The following is a 23771-nucleotide window of genomic DNA, read 5'->3' as shown; positions in this document are numbered from 1 at the left end:
AATTTCAAAGTACTTAAACTTATTGAGATTTTATTGCCTTTATAAAAGTAGCCTTAAGTCTAAGTCAGGCTGTGTGTAGTCTTATATCATATTGCACAAGGGCCCAGGAAAGATGAAGGGATGCTTCTGAGATGATGGAGCATTGTGGGAAGAGCACATTTTTTTTTGTATGCTGTGTTGCGGAGTCACATTTCATTATTTTTTCATGTAAGCTTCCCATTATTGCAGCACCATTTGTTGAATTTTTGTTTGCTTGTTTTTGTTTTGTTTTTTCGGGGAAGTGCATGGACTAGGGATCGAACCCGGGTCTCCCATATGGCACGCGAGAGTTCTCCACTGAACCACCCATGCACCCCCAACAAATTTTGAGTTTGATGACAGAAGACTTAGACTCTACCTTAGCATCAATTAGTGTGTGAACTTGGACATGATTTCACATTGCTGAACTTCACTGTCCTGTTTGTAAAATGGAAAAGGGTAATGGCGGATAGTACTAGCTGCTGTGCAATTCACACCTTATCCCTCATCCTTCATCACAGCCCCTCAGATAAGTTCTGTTATCTCCCTTACAGATCAGGAAACTGAAGTTCAGAAATAGAAAGTGATTTACCAAAGGTTACATTGCAAGAAAAGTTTGAAGCCAGGATTTGAACCCTGGTCTTTCTGGCTCCAAAGTCAGCTAATTTCCTCCCTCCCCACCCCCCTCCCCATGCCCCTTACTAATTTCCCTGCCTACTTCTTAAATTATTAGGACAGTCAAATTAGATGGGTGAATAGCCTTTGGAAAAATGGAAAAATGTCATAAAAAAGCAAATGTGAGAGATTATCAATTCTCAATGAAACAGTAGGTACATAAACCAAAGCTAAAACAATCTGTGATGTTATATACCATACTTAAATAATATAAGATATATAGATATATATTGAAATAAAATGAATGCCACATGTTGCTTTCTCAAATCCAAGCTCCAGAAAGTCATATTGCAGAGGGATATTTCCTTCCTCAGGATGAAGAGCTGCAGGAACTCTGAGGAAAATATTTTGATGGTAATTCTAAAAGCCCAGAGCCAGGTGCATTTAGCATCAGACCGTGAGCCCTGTTAAGTCACTGGGCTGACGTGACCTTCTTCAGGCAGGGCTGGCTCCGTCGTGGCTCTTCATTCGGCCACAGGCAGAATGAGAGGAACCGCACGGCAGGATGGAGAAATGGACTGTGTTCGCGCTCGGTCTCCTCTTACTGACTTCCCTCTCAGGTGGGCAATGATTCCCAAACCCCAGCCTATTTCTATGAAGACATGTTCAACTGGAATAACAGTCTGTTTGATAGTTTTAAAAGTAATTTTTACAGTGTATAATATATAGCTATTTCAATGTTTTGTTTTCTTCAAGAACAGGTTTCTGGGAATTGCTATCACTAGGGATAATAATCTTACTTTTTATATCTTTAAATGTATTTGAGCACACATTTTCAAAAACTGTGATATGTCTTCAACAATATCTTCTTTTAGACTTTCTATGAGATTATCAAAATTGAGTATGCTTTTATTATTATCATCATAATGCCTTTTAGAGTTTGTAGGTGATTGTCAAAATTTAGTATAATTTTATTATAATATTTTTGTTTAGGATTTGTGAGTGATTACCAAGTTTAACAGAATTTCATTCTCATGGTCAGCTTCCAGTGGCAGCTCGAAATTTGATTTTCGTGTTGGGAGTTTATAACACCCACCAAAGCAAATGAGAAACATATTGAGTAGAGAAGTGAAGAAAATATGCATTTAAAAAATATTCATTAAATGCTACAGCATGGATGAACTGTGAAGACAGCATGTTGAGTGATGTAAGCCAGACACAAAAGGAGAAATACTGTAGGATTTTACATATAAAATACCTAGAATAAGCAAATTCATAGAGACAGAAAGAAGACTGCAGGTTATCAGGGATGCTGGGGAGTTACTGCTTAATGAGCACAGAGTTTCTGTTTGTGGAGACGGAAAAGTTTTTGTAGTGGATGGTGGTGAAAGGGGCACAATATTGTGAATGTAATTAATACCACTGAATTGTATATTTGAAAGTGGATAAAATAGGAAACTGTGTGTTTTTTTTATGTTACATAATAAAATTTTTAAAAATCATTAAATGAACACCCACTTTCAAAGGAATGGACCATTGCAATAGATATGTGTTTAATTTGTGCAGCTTTGCTTTGAGTCAACCATATTAAAAACAATTTAAAATTCTTCTCTGGGCCCTCTGGAATGCCCGGCCCTTTGGGACAAGTCCCTGTGAAAGAGCTCCGTGTTTTAACCAAAATTGAACTTGCAAATCCTCCGCCCTGAATAGTAGAGCTGGACAGAGCATGACCTTCCTGTGCCTGAGAATCCTCAAGGCGCCTTACCCCCTCTTTCAGAGGCCTCCCCGATTCTGACGGAAAAGCAGGCCAAGCAGCTCCTGAGATCCCGGAGACAGGACAGACCAAGCAAACCCGGCTTCCCCCGACGAGCCCATGCGGGTGAGTGCTTGGCTTGGCGACTTAAAGGAAAATGCGATCATCTGAGTTCTTCATTAAGAAACTCCCCTGTTTCTCCCCTCGGGGTGCCACCTGACTCGCCCATTGTGAACACAGTATTTAAAACAGAAAAGTGCGGCAGACAGTGGGAGTCTGCTTGGGGGTGGGCTGCTGGGTGCCAGGGGGCTGGTCCCTTTAGCTGATCCCAACCCCCCTCCCCCTCCCTCCTCCCTTGGGCCCCTGGGGGAGCTGGAGCTGCGGCCTCAGAAATGACCTTGCTCTAGGCAGGCAGAGTCTCTGCCTCCGCGGCTTGCGGGGTTCTGCCTCCACCTCGTCCCTCTGATTTCGGTCTTTGGCCTTGCTCTGCCCTCTGGGTTCTTGGTGCCCACCTGCCCGCACCCCTGCCTTCTTTGTGTGACTTGTGTTGGATGCTGCTAGCTCCACGCTGGCCCCGGGTCCGGTCGGGGCCTGGCTGGTCACATCCCTCCTGGGGCTGAAGCAGTGCTGAGGCGAGTAGGGCTGAGCCCAGGCAAAGCCAGGGCGCCTGCGAAGACGTTTCTGTGGTCCAGACGCGCCTTCCATCCGGTGCCCGCTCATTGCAGAACCACGTGTCTGACCTGATTATTCCACTTCAAAGGCACTTGTAAGAGTATCGCACAGGCAGCATCACGTGGTGTCCGTCTGACACCAGAATCCCCCAGTTTTCTGATTGAACCTTGAGGAAGTTAGTTACCTCACACTTTTGTCCCTCAGCATCCTCATTTTTAGAAATATTATTGTTTATAGTTATAATAAATAATAATATAAATAACTGCATTATGAGGATAAAATTAAGTACTCTGTGTAAAGCACTTAAAACGGTATTCCCCAGAAAATGGAAACAGTGGCTCCCTTTTTGGTTAGGTGCCAGGTGCAGGGCTGAGCCAGGTTTCGGCTCCGAGTTGGGAGTGGAGCCAGAGAAGCAAATGGCTGTAGACAGAGCAGTATAAAAATGAATCAAGAACTTTCCAGGCTGTTAAGAGTGGATGTGGCTTTTTTGGCTTTTATTTCTTGGTAGAAGAAATAACTGATGACTCCAGCTGTCCGGGAACAGGGTGGGCAGGGATGGAGGGCTCGGCAGAGGCAAAATGAAGCAGGGTTTCGGTGCCTTGGACTGTATCTTGAGTTTGGTACAGATTGACTGAAGGTTTTTTTTTATTTTTAATAATGTATTAATGCCCTTTTTTTATTTCTAAGAAATCTCAAATATTGTGACGATAATGCTCATAAATGTTCCCCAAACACAAAGGAAGAATAACTCGCTGAAACCTCCCTACTGAAATTGTCTTGTGAATGTGACAGTCCAGGGGAAAACCACTTTCCCGAGGCTAGCTGGGAGTCCTCATACATTTCTTTAAAGCTCTAATAACCATGTAGAAAAGTGTCAGATTGAGGATTTACAGGAACTGCTGCAGCCCGGGAGAGTGTTTGGGACTGAGTCCTTTGTTTCTGCCATAACTCAGAAGCAGGCAAGTTGCACTCAGTGGCATGGAGAATTCCCACGCGCCGCTTCATATATATCCCCAGAGGGCTCCCCTAAGGTTTGCGTGAGCTGTGAGTCCAACACGTGTCGGAAAATCAAGCTCGTTGGATTTCCCTGTGAATACTTCTAGGCGTCTTCTAGGTTGGAGGGTGAAAGTTTTCGTTTCTAATGGTGCAGTATGGATAACGATTTTAGACGGATTGCCCAGGAAGCAATTAGAAGAGAGGAGGTCCAGCAATGAAGCCTGGGGATGTCACTCAGAGGTGGGCAGAGGGACCCCACAGGGGCTGAGAAGGAAAGTGTGGAGGGAAAACCGAGAAAGCGTAGACCCCAGAGCAAGGGGGAGGTGGACGGAGGGCGATGGGAGCACAGGAATGGGCATCAGAGCAGCTGACACCAGGGGAGGAGGGCAGCGAGGAGGAGGCCTGCAGTGAGGGGTCCCTGACCCCCTCTACTTGTGGCCTGGCGGTGGGAGCAGCCCTTCCAGAGGTTCTCCCTCACGGACTCTGGGGGGTTGGGGGACAGCTGGGTTGAGGCTCTCTGAACTTCAAAGTCTGCCAAATATCACCTGCTCCTGAGCGCTTTCATCTCAAATTGTGGAATAATGAGCTAGAGGCTTCGCCCTGACAGAGACAGTGTAGGCATCAGGCAGCAGGTGGGTTTGGGCCATCACAGCTCAGCTTCTCACCTCCAGTGTCCCCATTCCTTCTGAGCCCCTCAACCACCATGATGTCAGCTGCAGACAATGCTTGTGACCCTAAAACACTGCCCCTCTGTCCATCTCCTGCTCAGAAACCTCTGAAAGCTCTGTCAGAGAATTTACTAGGCACACATGTGAGAGGACAAGCGGGTGCTCTCGCAAAGACAGAGGTAAGGAAGCAAGGAGCCCTGGCCTTAATTCTTGACAACCCCCTGCTTGCATCTGACTTTGTCATTTTACTGAATATCTGGCTTTTTTTGTGGTCATCTTTTATAGCCTTGACCACCAACAACTCCTCTTCACTGCCTTGAACCTAAAGGATGTAGTTTCTTGGAGACTTTCTTGCCTCGGAACCTACTGCTGACCCCACCAACCATTTCCCACTGTGTCCTGTACACGGGCCAGTCCTGCTGTCCCTCACCAAGACACTCCACCCCCATGTCCAGTCAGTCAGGTTTGGGAAAGTGGTTTTGGAACCCATGGTTGAAATGCAAAATAAATGCCCAATAAAGAGTTTGGTGGCCAGTGTACACCACTAGTTCTCAATCAGGGGCAATTTTGCTCCCACCCTCAGGAAATATTTGACAAAGTATGGACATATGCTTGGTTGCCACACCTGGGGTGGGGATTGCTTTTGACATCTAGTGGGTAGAAGCCAGGGATGCTGCTGAATGTCCTACTATGTGCAGGACATCCCCCACCCCAAAGAGTTATCCAGTCTAAAATGTCTGTAGTACCAAAGGTGAGGAACCCAGTCCATGCAATGCCAAACAACCTCTTTCTCTTTTAGTCTAAGTCTATCGCACTCTCATTCACAATTACCCTCGCTCGCACACGCAGAGTTGGCTGAATCAACAAGAAGTGTTTTGTATCATCATTTTCTAGGCGCATGTTCCTTAGCCTTGGCCGCACACCGGAACCACCTGGGGAGCTTAAAATCTGGTGCCTGGGTGCTGGAGCCCTGGATGCCGCCTGGGGTGTGGCCTGGGCATGGGCTGGGGCGGGGATTTAGCTTTTTGGGGGTGCCCACCGGCCGCCGAGGCTGAGAACCACCGTGGTGGGACTTCAGAAGAGTGCAGCCACAGGCAGTGCCTGCTCTTGCATTCGAGTCGGGAACACAATAACTAATGGTATGCAAGAGTTAAAAGGACAGTGAAAGGTTCGACTGAGAAGTATGGAGAGCAGGTGTGTTCGGAGTTTAGACTGAGAGTGTGAGAGGGTAGAGCTGAGTTTGCAGAGAGCACTTACCTTGGCAACCCGAGGTGTGTGCTTTAGTTAAATCTTACCTTACAACCTATTGTCTACGGTCAGCCCCAGCTGATGCTGACAGCAGGACCCAGTGTTGCAGTTCCTCCCCAGGCACCTTTTGGTTATGGTTATACTGCACCACCCTATGGGCAGCCACAGCCTGGCTTTGGGTACAGCATGTAAGAGGAAAAGCTGATGCTGCAGTCAACTGCCTGTTTTCATATTGAAACACCATGCTACCCGCTTCTGTTTCTAATGGGGGTGGTGGTGGGGGAACGTGTTCTTGTAACCTTTATTTCATGAAGGACTACTTTTTGCTTCTAACTATAAACTTGGATCACCTATGTTAAAACCTTATTTCACATTCCATGTCATCTTAGAATTTATGTTCAAAGGGGAATAGTTTCAATGTTTTATTCACTTAGGCTTTTTGTCTTCCCCCTTATCTTTGAAAAACTACTTAATATTCAATCTATTATGAAGAACCCGATTTGCACTCTGTAGTGTTTAAAGAAAAAAGGAAACTAATATTGAATCTCTTAAATTTAGTGTATGTAAACTTACAATATGTATTGTCTAAATGCATTTAAGTCTTACTCAAAGAAAAGCTGAAGCAAAAATGTTTGTATGTGACAGTACATGACTGTCAGTATCAAGACAACACTAATCAGTATATCCTACATTGGACTGTATTGTTCTCCAAATTATTTGAAAAATGCATACAGACGACTTGCCTCATTTTTAAATGAGCATAAAAGGCCCTCTAACCTATGCAGGTTTCCCCATTATGCATATAGAAAATGCTTGTGTGTTTCACTCACTTCGTGTATAACAGGTGCCCTGATGTTGTGCTGTACCCTGTGCTTTTTGTGTGGGACCATTCCATTCAGGGACAAAGAGCACCATGATTCCAATCTGTATGTATTTACTAATCCTTCCCCGAGGTTCGTGTATGTTGGATATTGTGGTGTTTTAGATCACTGAGTGTACAGAAGAGAGAATTCAAACAAATATTGCTGTTCTTCAGTTTTGTGGAATTTGAAATTACTCAAATTGAAAATAAATTACTGGACTGTGGACGTAACACATAGAATGGCAGCTTTAATTAAATACTCTCCAAACTCTAAACCAAAAGAGCCATCATTTCATATTGGATACTGAAGCAGTAATAGGGGAGGAAGAAAAGAGGACTAAGGATTGGAACAGAAGAGAATATTGTATATTATATCGTGTGCATTCTATAGTTAATAAGTAGTCTAAAGAACAGTCACTATGTTTCAGTCATCTCCATCATTTTTTAACCAAGTGGCAGTTTAGATTTTTATTTAAGCATTTCATTTAAATGAACAGATCATGGATGTTAAATTATATTTGCTTGAAACAAAAGTATTATTAAAAAAAAACTTACCTGTGTCCTGCTAAGCCCCAGGCACTGAGAAAGTAAGATAGATTAGACATCTATCCTTCTTTTGAGGTGCTCTGTGTCTATTGTGCAAAGATAGACTTAGAGCCAGAGCATTCCAGCCTGATTCAAGTCTTCTGACAAGGATATATGATACCAGGGACTGTGGGATTGGGGAGGATAGAGCCTCTAGCTCTGACTGGTGGGAGGAGGCAGGCTGGGAAGGCTTCCCAGAGGAGGCGTCCACCCAAGTGAGGCTCGAAAGATGAGAAGTTTTCAGGCAGTGTAGGGGGTACAGGTGAGGTAGGAAGGATACCCCACCCATTGCACTTCTAGTCCATATTCTGCAACTAACCGGTTGTGGACTTTTGGGCAAGTCTTCTCTCTGCAGTCCAGTTTTCTCATCTGTACAATTCAGAATTTGATACAAAACAGGCTTAGAAGGTTCATTCCAGGTCTCCTATTCTAAGGTTCTGGATAGAGCTTCTGGGATAACACTCACTTCCTGCTGCAAGCCTCCAACTTGGAGAGGAGAGTCATGGGCTGGAGCCAGCATGGCTTCCTTAAAGGCTCTAGAAGGTTCTCTGTCTCTCTAGAGAGTCTCTTCTCCTATCAGTGGCCCAGCTGCCAGCTGCATGAAACATCCCAGACTTACTATTTGACCTGCTCCCTCTTCTAGGGTCTTGTTGACTTTTTCTCTTCTTATGGATTTACTAAAAGAAAAATTAACAACACCAATCACTTGCCATGTACAAGGCTATTTACTCCTTTTAACTGGGTGGCTGACTGCCAAATTGATCCTTGGCATGTGGCACACATTCACTGTTGAACCTGAATGTAAGACAGAGGGGCCCTGCATTTGTCAGCAGGCTGAGGACATGGCGAGGGGGGCAGGCTCAGGGATTGGCTGTAGAACTGCTCTGTGGGCTCGTGTCTTAAGGAAGGAGTTGAGTCTAAGGACCTCGGTTCTTGAGACCGCATCTCCCTGCTCTTTACCTTTCGTTAAGACCACCTTCTTTCTTTATAGAAGCTGAGAGCCGCCAGTTTACTGACGTGCTAGAAAACACATCTTGCTAGGGAAAAGGACCAGGTGGATGTGCCATCCTGCCCATCAGGAATTAGATACCGTGTGTGTGAGGGTGTGTTGAGAGAACGTGCAGTGGTGTGTGTGTGTTGGAAAAGACCTTGCCGAGTAAATTTTCACAGAAGTTCTGGATTCTATCCCGTCTCTTCCACTTTTGACTTTGACTTGAGTGTCTGGGCAATATGGAGTGAAGGGAAATGCGTTCTGAAAGTTTTCCGGGGGCCAGGCCGGGAGGCCCTTGGATGTCAAGACAAGACTGGATTAGTTTGGTACACAGCGGGGAGCCATCAGTGGATTTTAAGCAGAGGAATGATGTGATTAGATCTGTCGTATAGAAGCCATTTAGGGGTTTGGGACGCAGAGCTTTGTAAATGCTGCCTTTCAGATACATGGGAAATGGGAAGTGACATTTTTGGATGCAGTGTTGCACCTCTTTGCCCCGTTTCCCAGGAGACAAACAGGTGGTGCTGGGGAAGTAAGTAAAGCTAGTGATCTTCGGGGAGTGTGTGTGCCCTTGGGAGCTCAGCCTGAGACTCAGAAGTTCACCATTAACTCTAAATTACTGAGAGACAACTAGTTGGGCTATTTTATTTTGCTTCTCCCATCTGAGGGACTGAGAAGGAAACTCAGAGAGGTGAAAGGCCATTGATGTGGATAAATAAATGGTGCTTTGAGGAGGTATTAAGAATTCAAAATGAAAACAAATATGAAGATTTGCAGTTCTCTCTCCCCATGAATATCTATTAAGCAGTGTTTATAATCTTAGCACTTGGCTTAATGTAGGCTTCTGTGGCATTATAGGCTTTCTGGAAATAGATTTAGACAAGCTGCATCCTCCACCCCCCTCCCTTCCACACACACAAGGGGTTTGGCTATTTTGACAGCATGTCTCCTGCCAATTCACTGCAACAACTGCTCTTTTCTGACCATGGGGTGGGAAGGAAAATGCAATTAAAAAGACCACTGGGCCCTCAATTGCAGAGAGGGCCAGCGTTTATCCCAGAGGATTGTGCACACCTTGCTGGGACACTTCACAGAGAAAGGCACGGCCCCAGGGATGCCCGGGAGAGACCCAGAGGGGGCCAACGGCTCTGGTTAAAAATGCAGAGGGATTTTGAGGGTGGAGGCCATCAGGGAGAAAGAGGATGAAAGGCCCAGTAATCAGAATATGTGAAGTGGTCAGGGAGAGAAAGAGGCCAGTGGGGGAAGACAGGGCCTCAAGAGAAGCTCTCTGCAGTAGGAAATCGCTGATATGTTTATTTTATAGCAGTGCTTGATAGGGAGTTTGAACTGGTTTTCTGCTCTATATTACTACCCTCAGCCACTCCCATACCTTAGGAAAAGTCTGCTGTAGGCCTATGCGAGTGTTCTTTGGGGGAGTTATAGATGGTGGTGGAGTCATGTGTAGGATAAAAGAGGCTAACAAGAGAGGAAGGTAGGGCAGGCCACAGTGGCTTAGCAGCTGGAGTTCTTGCCTGCTGTGCTGGAGACCCGGGTTTGATTCCCGGTGCCTGCCCATGCAGAAAAAAAAAAAGAAGAGCGAGAGAGAGAGGAAGGTAATCCCTACACTCTGGGAGCAGCAGTGGTTGAGAAATGGATTATGAGACTAATTCAGGGGAAACGTAGCACCCACATACTCAGTGGTTTTGGAGGGTGGGGTCCGAGACTTCATGGTGAATGGGATGGGGACTGCTATATAAAAGACAGCCCTGCAAGGCTGGAGCCCATCAAGGAGATGACTCAGTTTCAGTGGAATCGACTTCCACTTAAGACAAAGTGGCCCAATCATTTGTAGAGACACTGTGTGAGGGAGCTCCTGGGTATGATGAGGCCTCAAGATCCTAAGGTGGGAAAAAATATCTGCTTAGGGGAGAAATTGGTCAAGATAGGGCCGTGTAGAAAGAAGGGGTGGGTACGTGTTTAGAGAAAAGAAGGTTGAAAAATGTTCTGAGTTTTCCCTGGAATGTTTCCTCAATTTTCAGTGTTTATGTAGGTTTTTAGGGTTTGGCGTAACCTCTTCTTTAAACTGTCACCAGCCTGGCAACATGGTCTTCAGCTGGGAGCCTGTTGGACATGCAGAATATCAGGGTCCTTTCTAGACCTCCCGAAGTCAAAATTCCCAGGTGATCAATATATACTTTTAAGTCAAAGAAGTACCATTCTTGAGATAGGGGGAAAATTCAACTTCCCCATTTGGAGAATTCCTGATATTCTCGCAAGTAGTGGGGACAACCAAATCAATAGGCCGAGCCTTCAATCTTGGGGTTTGTTCATATGAAACTTATCCCCGCAAAGGATAGGCTAAGCCTACTTAAAATTAGGCCTAAGAGTCACCCCCAGAGAACCTCTTTCGTTGCTCAGATGTGGCCTCTCTCTCTGAGCCTACAAGGCAAGCAAACTCACTGCCCTCTCCCTCTCTAAGTGGGATATGACTCCCATGAGTGTGAACCTCCCTGGTAATGTGGGACAGAAATTTAGAATGAGCTGGAATTCAGCAACAAGGGATTGAGAAAACCACGACTGAAAGGGGGAAGAGAAAACTGAGACAAAATAAGGTGTCAGTGGCTGAGAGTTTTCAAATAGAGTCAAAAGGTTATCCTGGACATTATTCTTACACATTAAATAGATAGCACTTTGTTAGTTAAGGTGTAATGGAGAGGCTGGAGGGAACTGCCTGAAAATGTAGAGCTGTGTTCCAGGAGTCATGTTTCTTGAAGATGATTGTATACTGATATAGCTTTCGCAATGTGACTGTGAGATTGTGAAAACCTTGTGTCTGATGCTCCTTTTATCTATGGTATGGACAGATGAGTAAAAGTGTGGATTAAAAATAAATAAATAATAAGGGGAACAAATGTTAAAATAAATTGAGTAGATTGAAATACTAGTGATCAACGAAAGGGAGTGATAAGGGGTATAGAAAAAAATAGGGGGAACAAAGGTTAAAATATATTGGGTAGATAGAAATACTAGTCGTCAATGAGAGGGAGGAGTAAGGGATATGGTATATATGAGTTTTTTCTTTTTTCTTTTTATTTCTTTTTCTGGAGTGATGCTAATGTTCTAAGAAATGATCATGGTGATGAGTATACAACTATGTGATGATGCTGTGAGTCATTGATTGTACACCAAGTATGGAATGTTCATATGTTAAAAATGTCCGTGTTTGTATGTTGTTTTGTTTTGTCAATAAAAATATTTTAAAAAAAAATAAAAGAAGTGCCATTCTGGAGAGCTCCAAAGGTGGTTTTTAGCCTCTCTCCCCAGCAGGGGTCTAGGAATCAGTCCATGTTTGTTGTTTTGATACAGCTGATCTCTCTTCCTTCCTCTGTACACTGCTCACCTCATCCTGCATCCTTCCTCATTTCTCCTGCTCTCTGTCCTTGCCTGATTCTTAGCCTCTTTCGGTCTTCTTAGCCGCTGACCATCTTCTAAAGGTTGGAGCACCCTAGGGTTCTGCTCTCTTACTTCCTCTAGTTCTCTGGCTTTAACTATCACCTCTCTGCTGATGACCTCACATTTCTCTCTCTCCAGGCTGACCCCTCCCAGTGAGCTCCAGCTCATTTGCATCACTGTCCATTGGACTGTTTATAGTTGACTAAACAGGTATCTCAGACCTAACTGGCCTGAAAACAGAATTCCTGATTTCATCCTCCCGCCTGCTCCCACCCTTGCCTTCCATATCTATGTAAGTGGCACCACCCTTCATCCAGTTGCTTGGGCCCCAGATCCAGGATTTGACACCTTTTTACCCTCCATTGCCACTACCACAGGCCCTTGAGTGGACTCTGCAGTGACCTCTTAACTATCTCCGTTTCCATTGTGGTTCCCTCTCTCTCTGTTCTCAACAGAGTAGCCAGAGTCATTTTCAAAAATGTTTAAACCAACTCCATCACTTCCAGGCCTCAAACCATGGCTCGCATCTTTTGCTGAATAAACTCCATGGACCTACAGTGATCTAAAGGCCCTAGAGTTCTGTCCCCCTGCTCCCACCTCGGCCTCCACTTGCATCTCATTCCCTCTCACTCTGCTCCAGCCACGCTGACCTCCTCGCTGTACCCTGAAAGAATCAAGCACAAGAATCTCCTTTCCATGGCTAAATTGATCCTACACTGATGCAGTCTGGGCCGTGTGGAAAGCAGGGTGGGGGTTGTCTTTATTGTGCAATTTGCTTTTTTAAAAAAAAACTTTTTTATTGTGTAGTATAACATATATACAAAGCAAAGAAATAAAAAAAGCAATAATTTTCAAAGCACTTTTCAAAAAGTGGTTATAGGACAGATCCCAGAGTCTGTCGTGGGCTACCATATGATCCTCTCATATTTTTCCTTCTAGCTGCTCCACAATATAGGAGGCTAGAGGGCTTAAATACTTTTTTATCATCACAATCGACTTTTTTTCCTTCTTTTTTTGTGAACAATAACATATATACAAAAAGGCTATAAATTTCCAAGCACAGCACCACAATTAGTTGTAGAACATATTTCAGACTTTGACATGGGTTACAATTTTACAATTTTAGGTTTTTACTTCTAGCTGCTCTAAAATGCTGGAGACTAAAAAAGATATCAATTTAATGATTCAGCATTCATATCCATTTGTTAAGTCCTATCTTCTGTGTATAATTCCACCATCACCTTTGATCTTTCCATACCTCTTATTGGGGTTGTTTGGGCTATGGCAGTTCTATGTTTTTGACATTGGAAGCGTCTGTCACTAATATGGGGTAGGGAGATGGAACTTTCTGATGTTCTGGAGAGGCTGGGCTAGGTTTCAGGACTTATCTGGACCAGGGACCCATCTGGAGCTTGTAGGTTTCTGGCAAGTTACTCTAGTGCCTGGAACCCTCGTGTAATCTTATAAATTGTCCTGGGTGTGCAATTTGCTTTTTTCACTCAATAGTATGTCTTAACCCAACACATTTTTAACTGCTTCAAAGAATAAATCCATTGCAACTTATTTATTTAGCCCTTCCCCAAACAGTGGACATCTTGGGTATTTCTAGTGTGTGATGAAGGTCCTTCTACACAAGTGTGTTTCTCCTGGTTCGATGATCAAAAATGGGATTGCTGAGTCATAGGATTGATGCATTTTTTATCGCACAAGGTAATGCCAAATTGTCCTACAAAGTGATTATACCAGCTCCCAACAACAGGATTTATGAGGCTACTTAGTTCCCTATACTCTAGCTAATGCTAGATATTATCACACTTGTATAACTTTTAAAATGGAAAGTTTTAAAAGAAAATGGCCCTCTTCATTCTTCTATCCAAATAGGTGTATGGAGACATGTTGCCAAACAATAATATTTCCTGGGTGATAAGATTTAGATCAATCTTTACACTGTATCTTTATATATTTTTGCTGTTACTCAGTTTAAAAAATAAATAAATATGTGTCATTTCCACAAAAACAGCACAGAAGAGTAAAAAGTGTGTCAGCAGACTGTGGGGCCTGAGCTCCTGCTCACTACTTACTAAAACCTACCTCTGAGGCTTATGGTGAAGATGAAATGAGAGAAGTACTGCAAAGAGCTTAGCACAGTGCCTGGTATTTAGGAATAATGCTTTGTCTCTTTCCTCTTTTTTAAAAAAGCAGCTGCTTAATCAACACTTCTTGAAATAAAACAAAACAAATACCTCTGTGACTCCTCAGTGCTTACAGGATAAAGGCCATTCACAAATCAGCCCAAGCCACTGCTGTGACCTCATCTCCCACCTCGGCTCCAAGGCAGCTTATGCTCCAGTCACCCGGTATTCTCTTTGCTTTTCAAATAGGCCATCCCTTCTCCTGTCAGCACCTTTTCACAAATGATTCCCTTTTCCTGCAATACCCTTCTTCCTTATATCTGCCTGATATTCCCCTTTCATTCTCAATGCCACTTTTTCTATCTCCCCCAAGTTGCTCCTGCCCTCCTAATGCTCATACATAAAATAATCCCATATATTTATATATGTACATCTACATGCATGTAAATTTCTAGAGAAAGTTCTAGAAAGATAAACAATTCACTTAATTGTATCATCTTGTTGAGGAGACTAAGATTGCAGGTGATGATCTAGGGAACTTTATATTTTAATTTTAAACAACAATGTGTAAATGTGTTACTTGTGCAATTAAAAATAAAAATTTAAACCATTTATTATTATAATAGAAAAACTGGAAACCCAGAAAGTAAAAAAAAAAAAAAAAAAAAAAGAAGAAAAATCAGTTGTAGGCCTACTTCCTCTCCCCAAAGACAGCATTGTTATTTTTCAATGTATTTCCTTCTAGTCTTTTTGTGTATATATTTTTAAAAGTGTGATTATACTGTAATACAATTTTGTGTTTTGTTTTTCTCTTAATATTGTAACATCATACATATTTCTCTTATTGCTATAAAGTCTTTTTAAACATAAATTACCGAATTATCCACCTTTGATAAATAGTTGGAACATTTCCATTTTTTTCTCTATCATATATAACACAGTGAACATTTTCATGCATAGAGTTCTTTTAACATTTTGAATTATCTTTCCTAAGGATATAGTCCCAGAAAATAAACTACTGTGTTCAAGGATATGAACATTTTAGTATATATCCGAAAATTGTTTTCCAAAAGTGTTTTTTAATGCAATTTTGTTGAGATACATTAACATAATCATAATCATTGAAAGTATACAATCAGTGGTTCATAGTAACATCATACAGTTGTGTGTTCATCATTACCATCAATTTTGAACATTTTCATTACTCCAAAAATAATAACAATAAGAAAAATAACATCCCATACCCCCGAATATCCCCTATTATATGTTTATTTTTTGTCTTTAGTTTTGTGCTCTTCTGTCCATACACTGGATAAAGGGAGTGTCAGTCATGAGGTTTTCACAATCACATGTTCACACCATAAAAGCTATATAGTTTTACAAGCATCTCCAAGCATCAGGGTTACTGGATCAGAGTTCTGCAGTTTCAGGCATTTCCCTCTAGTTACTCCAATACACTGAACACTGAAAAAGGATATTTAGATAATGCATAAGAATAGCCTCCAGAATGACCTCTTGGCTCTATTTGAAATCTCTCAGCCACAGGAACTTTATTTTGTTTCATTTCTCTTCCCCCTTAGGGTCAAGAAGGCTTTCTCACTCCCATGATGCCCGGGCCAGGCTCATCCCTGACAGTCATGTCCCAAGGAGATTTATACTACTGGGAGTCATGCCCCATGTAGGCAGGAGGGTAGTGAGTTTACCTGCAGAGTTGACTTAGAGAGAGAGAGAGGCCACATCTAAGCAAAAAAACACCCTCTCTGGGGGTGACTCTTAGACATAATTATAAGTAGTCTTAGCTTCTCTTTTGCAGGAATAAGTTTCATAAGGGCAAGCCCCAAGATCGAGTGCTTGATCTATTAAATTGGTTGTCCTCAACGCTTGTGAGAATAACAGGTCTTTTCCAGACGGGGAAGTTTAATATCTCCATAATTTTCCTGAATTCCTCAAGGGCGCAAATACTTCTTTATCTTTTGCCCAGATTACTTTGGGATATATCAGAGGATTCCACCGACATATACAACCCAACAAGATTTCACTCCCTATTCAAGTTTCCATGTAATTATGGTGTCCGAAAAAAATGACCATACAGCTTAATTTAGATGGCAAAACAAAATTTGCACCAAGTAAACATCTCTTCCTTTGGTCTCACACAGAAGTTGAAGTTTTAAAATACAGTCAATATCATCATTTATCCTTTAATCTGATTTACCTTAGTCCTAACCAGATCAGCATCATTCCCATCTCTAATTGATGTCTGATCACTTTTTCAGCTTTTTAAACAGTTGCTACATGGGATAATGCTGACTTTCATAACTGAAAACTAGCTCAGAATTCTAGCTCTGAGTATCAAGTTCAAATAAATACCCAAAGTTCCAGCGAACGACCAGGTTATACACATCTCAGAATCTAAAATAATACATATCTCAGAATCTAAAATAATAACTACAACTCAGGAATAGATGTGATTGCTATAAGAGCTTACAGTCTAGGAACCTTTACAATAAGTTTCCCCTGATATTATATGCTCTTGAATTCAGTTCTCAGAATTTGCAGATTATAGTTAGTCCATATTAGTGAGGCATTATAACATCTGTCTTTCATTTCTGGCTTATTTCACTCAACATACTGTCCTCAAGGTTCATTCACCTATTTTCTTGCCTCACAACTTCCATCCTTCTGGCAGCCATTCAATATTTCATTGTATGTATGCACCACACTACACCCTTCCGTTTATCAGTCAATGTAACTTAGGCCACCTCCATTCATTGCAAATCGTGAACACTGCGACCATAAGCACAAGTGTGCAAATGTCTATTCGTGTCCCTGCTTTTAGGTCTTTCAAGTATATACCTAATAACGGGGTTGCAGGATCATGTGGCAGCCCAATACTTAGCCTCCCGTGGAACCCCCACATTGCCCTCCAGAGGGGTTGCAACACTCTACTTCCCTACCAATGGTGAACAGATACATCTCCCTCTATATATATTTTCTCCAACCCTTGTATCTTCCTGTTTATTATTACTTTCTGTTTATTTTTTTTATTAATTAAAGAAAAAAAAGAAATTAACACAACATTTAGAAATCATTCCATTCTACATATGCAATCAGTAATTCTTAACATCATCACATAGATGCATGATCATCATTTCTTAGTACATTTGCATCGATTTAGGAAAAGAACTAGCAAACCAACAGAAAAAGATATAGAATGTTAATATAGAGAAAAAAAAATAATAATAATAGTAAAAAAAGAGAAAAGGAAAAAGAAAAAAAAGACACAAACAAACAAACAGACAAACAAAAAAAAACCTATAGCTCAGATGCAGCTTCATTCAGTGTTTTAACATGATTACTTTACAATTAGGTATTATTGTGCTGTCCATTTTTGAGTTTTTGTATCTAGTCCTGTTGCACAGTCTGTATCCCTTCAGCTCCAATTACCCATTATCTTACCCTGTTTCTAACTCCTGCTGAACTCTGTTACCAATGACATATTCCAAGTTTATTCTCGAATGTCGGTTCACATCAGTGGGACCATATAGTATTTGTCCTTTAGTTTTTGGCTAGTCTCACTCAGCATAATGTTCTCTAGGTCCATCCATGTTATTACATGCTTCATAAGTTTATCCTGTCTTAAAGCTGCATAATATTCCATCGTATGTATATACCACAGTTTGTTTAGCCACTCGTCTGTTGATGGACATTTTGGCTGTTTCCATCTCTTTGCAATTGTAAATAATGCTGCTATAAACATTGGTGTGCAAATGTCCGTTTCTGTCTTTGCCCGTAAGTCCTTTAAGCAGATACCTAGCAATGGTATTGCTGGGTCGTATGGCAATTCTATATTCAGCTTTTTGAGGAACCACCAAACTGCCTTCCACAGTGGTTGCACCATTTGACATTCCCACCAACAGTAGATAAGTGTGCTTCTTTCTCCGCATCCTCTCCAGCACTTGTCATTTTCTGTTTTATTGAAAATGGTCATTCTGGTGGGTGTGAGATGATATCTCATTGTGGTTTTGATTTGCATTTCTCTAATGGCCAGGGATATCGAGCATCTCTTCATGTGCCTTTTGGCCATTTGTATTTCCTCTTCTGAGAGGTGTCTGTTCAAGTCTTTTCCCCATTTTGTAATTGGGTTGGCTGTCTTTTTGTTGTTGAGTTGGACAATCTCTTTATAAATTCTGGATACTAGACCTTTATCTGATATGTCGTTTCCAAATATTGTCTCCCATTGTGTAGGCTGTCTTTCTACTTTCTTGATGAAGTTCTTTGATGCACAAAAGTGTTTAATTTTGAGGAGCTCCCATTTATTTATTTCTTTCTTCAGTGCTCTTGCTTTAGGTTTAAGGTCCATAAAACCGCCTCCAATTGTAAGTTTCATAAGATATCTCCCTACATTTTCCTCTAACTGTTTTATGGTCTTAGACGTAATGTTTAGATCTTTGATCCATTTTGAGTTAACTTTTGTATAGGGTGTAAGATACGGGTCTTCTTTCATTCTTTTGCATATGGATATCCAGTTCTCTAGGCACCATTTATTGAAGAGACTGTTCTGTCCCAGGTGAGTTGGCTTGACTGCCTTATCAAAGATCAAATGTCCATAGATGAGAGGGTCTATATCTGAGCACTCTATTCGATTCCATTGGTCGATATATCTATCTTTATGCCAATACCATGCTGTTTTGACCACTGTGGCTTCATAATATGCCTTAAAGTCAGGCAGTGCAAGACCTCCAGCTTCGTTTTTTTTCCTCAAGATGTTTTTAACAATTCGGGGCACCCTGCCCTTCCAGATAAATTTGCTTATTGGTTTTTCTATTTCTGAAAAATAAGTTGTTGGGATTTTGATTGGTATTGCATTGAATCTGTAAATCAATTTAGGTAGGATTGACATCTTAACTATATTTAGTCTTCCAATCCATGAACACAGTATGCCCTTCCATCTATTTAGGTCTTCTGTGATTTCTTTTAGCAGTTTTTTGTAGTTTTCCTTATATAGGTTTTTTGTCTCTTTAGTTAAATTTATTCCTAGGTATTTTATTCTTTTAGTTGCAATTGTAAATGGGATTCGTTTCTTGATTTCCCCCTCCGCTTGTTCATTGCTAGTGTATAGAAATGCTACAGATTTTTGAATGTTGATCTTGTAACCTGCTACTTTGCTGTACTCATTTATTAGCTCTAGTAGGTTTGTTGTGGATTTTTCTGGGTTTTCGACGTATAGTATCATATCGTCTGCAAACAGTGATAGTTTTACTTCTTCCTTTCCTATTTTGATGCCTTGTATTTCTTTTTCTTGTCTAATTGCTCTGGCTAAAACATCCAACACAATGTTGAATAATAGTGGTGATAATGGACATCCTTGTCTTGTTCCTGATCTTAGGGGGAAAGTTTTCAATTTTTCCCCATTGAGGATGATATTAGCTGTGGGTTTTTCATATATTCCCTCTATCATTTTAAGGAAGTTCCCTTGTATTCCTATCTTTTGAAGTGTTTTCAACAGGAAAGGATGTTGAATCTTGTCAAATGCCTTCTCTGCATCAATTGAGATGATTATGTGATTTTTCTGCTTTGATTTGTTGATATGGTGTATTACATTAATTGATTTTCTTATGTTGAACCATCCTTGCATACCTGGGATGAATCTTACTTGGTCATGATGTATAATTCTTTTAATCTGTTGTTGGATTCGATTTGCTAGAATTTTATTGAGGATTTTTGCATCTATATTCATTAGAGATATTGGTCTGTAGTTTTCTTTTTTTGTAATATCTTTGCCTGGTTTTGGTATGAGGGTGATGTTGGCTTCATACAATGAATTAGGTAGCTTTCCCTCCGCTTCGATTTTTTTGAAGAGTTTGAGGAGAGTTGGTACTAATTCTTTCTGGAATGTTTGATAGAATTCACATGTGAAGCCGTCTGATCTTGGACTTTTCTTTTTAGGAAGCTTTTGAATGACTGATTCAATTTCTTTACTTGTGATTGGTTTGTTAAGGTCATTTATTTCTTCTTGAGTCAAAGTTGGTTGTTCATGTCTTTCCAGGAACCCATCCATTTCATCTAAATTGTTGTATTTATTAGCGTAAAGTTGTTCATAGTATCCTGTTATTACCTCCTTTATTTCTGTGGGGTCAGTAGTTATGTCTCCTCTTCCATTTCTGATCTTATTTATTTGCATCCTCTCTCTTCTTCTTTTTGTCAATCTTGCTAAGGGCCCATCAATCATATTGATTTTCTCATAGAACCAACTTCTGGCCTTATTGATTTTCTCTATTGTTTTCATGTTTTCAATTTCATTTATTTCTGCTCTAATCTTCGTTATTTCTTTCCTTTTGCTTGCTTTGGGATTAGTTTGCTGTTCTTTCTCCAGTTCTTCCAAGTGGACAGTTAATTCCTGAATTTTTGCCTTTTCTTCTTTTCTGATATAGGCATTTAGGGCAATAAATTTCCCTCTTAGCACTGCCTTTGCTGCGTCCCATAGGTTTTGGTATGTTGTGTTTTCATTTTCATTCGCCTCGAGGTATTTACTAATTTCTCTTGCAATTTCTTCTTTGACCCACCGTTGTTTAAGAGTGTGTTGTTGAGGTTTCCGGAGAAGATGGCGGCTTAGTAAGACGCGCGTATCTTAGTTTCTCCTCCAGGACAGCTACTAGGGGAGTAGAAACGATACAGAACAGCTCCCAAAGCCACGACAGAGATAAAAAAGACAGCGTACCCCATCCTGGAACGGCTGGCTGGCTGAGAGAACCTGCTCTGGTGAGATTGCCGAGGGGTGCGGGCTTCACCAGGCGAGGCGGCAAGCGGCTGGAGTCACTTCCTTCCCCCTCCCCGGGCCGGCTGAGAGAATTGGACAGGCGGTCCGCTCAAACCACGGCGGCTGGCGCCCACACCACGCGCAGCCCCCCGGACCAACTGAGAGAATTGGATCGGAAATCCCCAGGCCGCGGAGAACGGCGACGGGGGGGCCCCTTCCAAACCCTTGACTCCCCAGGAATGTGCACTCTCCCGGCGGGCCGCTGCGGCTGGCGCCCTCCCGCCAAGCTTGGTGCCCCGGGCCGACTAGGAAATTCGGATGGGCGCTTTCCCGGGCTGCAGCGGCCAGCGACCCTCCCCGCATTCGGACCCAGGGCCGGCTGGCACTCTTCCAAGCTGCTTCGGCTAGCGAACCTCCTGGACGGCGAGAGTTTTCCAAAGTTAAAGGACCCACAGCACCTTTTACTGGTGGGACCCGCAGACAAACGTGTGCCACGAGCGCCACCTACAAGGCAGGATAAGAAAAACAGAACCCAGAGATTTCACAGAAAAATCTTACAACATTGTTGGGTCCGACACCCAGGGAAATCTGACTAAATGCCCAGACGCCAGCAGCAGAAGATAACTGTCCACGCTCAGAAGATTGAGAATATGGCCCAGTCAAAGGAACAAACCAATAGTTCAAATGAGATACAAGAGCTGAGACAACTAATGCTGAATATACGAACAGAAATGGAAAACCTCTTCAAAAAAGAAATCGATAAATTGAGGGAGGACATGAAGAGGACATGGGCTGAACATAAAGAAAAAATAGAAAAACTAAAAAAACAAATCACAGAACTTATGGAAGAGAAGGATAAAGTAGAAAAGATGGAAAAATCAATGGATACCTACAATGATAGATTTAAAGAGACAGAAGATAGAATTAGTGATTTGGAGGATGGAACATCTGAATTCCAAAAAGAAACAGAAAATATCGGGAAAAGAATGGAAAAATTTGAACAGGGTATCAGGGAACTCAAGGACAATATGAACCGCACAACTATACGTGTTGTGGGTGACCCAGAAAGAGAAGAGAAGGGAAAAGGAGGAGAAAAACTAATGGAAGAAATTATCACTGAAAATTTCCCAACTCTTATGAAAGACCTAAAATTACAGACTCAAGAGGTGCAGTGCACCCCAAAGAGATTAGACCCAAATAGGCGTTCCCCAAGACACTTACTAGCTAGAATGTCAGAGGTCAAAGAGAAAGAGAGGATCTTGAAAGCAGCAAGAGAAAAACAATCCATCACATACAAGGGAAACCCAATAAGACTATGTGTAGATTTCACAGCAGAAACCATGGAGGCTAGAAGACAGTGGGATGATATATTTAAATTACTAAAAGAGAAAAACTGCCAACCAAGACTCCTATATCCAGCAAAATTATCCTTCAAAAATGAGGGAGAAATTAAAACATTCTCAGACAAAACGTCACTGAGAGAATTTGTGACCAAGAGACCAGCTCTGCAAGAAATACTAAAGGGAGCACTAGAGTCAGATACGAAAAGACAGAAGAGAGAGGTATGGAGAAGAGTGTAGAAAGAAGGAAAATCAGATATGATATATATAATACAAAAGGCAAAATGGTAGAGGAAAATATTATCCAAACAGTAATAACACTAAATGTCAATGGACTGAATTCCCCAATCAAAAGACATAGATTGGCAGAATGGATTAAAAAACAGGATCCTTCTATATGCTGTCTACAGGAAACACATCTTAGACCCAAAGATAAACATAGATTGAAAGTGAAAGGTTGGGAAAAGATATTTCATGCAAATAACAACCAGAAAAGAGCAGGAGTGGCTACACTAATATCCAACAAATTAGACTTCAAATGTAAAGCAGTTAAAAGAGACAAAGAAGGACACTATATACTAATAAAAGGAACAATTAAACAAGAAGACATAACAATCATAAATATTTACGCACCGAACCAGAATGCCCCAAAATACGTGAGGAATACACTGCAAACACTGAAAAGGGAAACAGACTCATATACCATAATAGTTGGAGACTTCAATTCACCACTCTCATCAATGGACAGAACATCTAGACAGAGGATCAATAAAGAAATAGAGAATCTGAATATTACTATAAATGAGCTAGACTTAACAGACATTTTTAGGACATTACATCCCACAACAGCAGGATGCACCTTTTTCTCAAGTGCTCATGGATCATTCTCAAAGATAGACCATATGCTGGGTCACAAAGCAAGTCTTAACAAATTTAAAAAGATTGAAATCATACACAACACTTTCTCGTATCATAAAGGAATGAAGTTGGAAATCAATAATAGGCGGAGTGCCTGAAAATTCACAAATACGTGGAGGCTCAACAACACACTCCTAAACAACGACTGGGTCAAAGAAGAAATTGCTAGAGAAATTAGCAAATACCTCGAGGCGAATGAAAATGAAAACACAACATATCAAAACTTATGGGACGCAGTAAAGGCAGTGCTAAGAGGGAAATTTATTGCCCTAAATGCCTATATCAGAAAAGAAGAAAAGGCAAAAATTCAGGAATTAACTATCCATTTGGAAGAACTGGAGAAAGAACAGCAAACTAATCCCAAAGCAAGCAAAAGGAAAGAAATAACAAAGATTAGAGCAGAAATAAATGAAATTGAAAACATGAAAACAATAGAGAAAATCAAAAAGGCCAGAAGTTGGTTCTATGAGAAAATCAATAAGATTGATGGGCCCTTAGCAAGACTGACAAAAAGAAGAAGAGAGAGGATGCAAATAAATAAGATCAGAAATGGAAGAGGAGACATAACTGCTGACCTCACAGAAATAAAGGAGGTAATAACAGGATACTATGTACAACTTTACGCTAATAAATACAACAATTTAGAGGAAATGGGCGGGTTCCTGGAAGACATCAACAACCAACTTTGACTCAAGAAGACATAGATGACCTCAACAAACCAATCACAGGTAAAGAAATTGAATCAGTCATTCAAAAGCTTCCT

At 41.5% G+C, this 23771-nt stretch overlaps 1 protein-coding gene across 1 annotated transcript in view; it reads left to right on the top strand.

The window, feature by feature from the left end:
* The first annotated feature begins 1137 nt into the window (after positions 1-1137).
* C6H17orf67 (chromosome 6 C17orf67 homolog) overlaps positions 1138-23771 on the top strand; it is a 51445-nt gene continuing 28811 nt past the window's right edge. The window contains 3 exon segments of the mRNA XM_077163074.1: positions 1138-1253; positions 2411-2493; positions 2495-2512. Coding sequence (XP_077019189.1) covers positions 1199-1253; positions 2411-2493; positions 2495-2512 — 156 coding nt within the window. The 5' untranslated portion in view covers positions 1138-1198.

The sequence above is a fragment of the Tamandua tetradactyla genome, chromosome 6, assembly GCF_023851605.1.
Source record: "Tamandua tetradactyla isolate mTamTet1 chromosome 6, mTamTet1.pri, whole genome shotgun sequence".
Taxonomy (NCBI): Eukaryota; Metazoa; Chordata; class Mammalia; order Pilosa; family Myrmecophagidae; genus Tamandua; species Tamandua tetradactyla.
The sequence above is the reverse complement of the archived record's forward strand: the minus strand, read 5'-3'. Positions and strand labels throughout refer to the sequence as shown.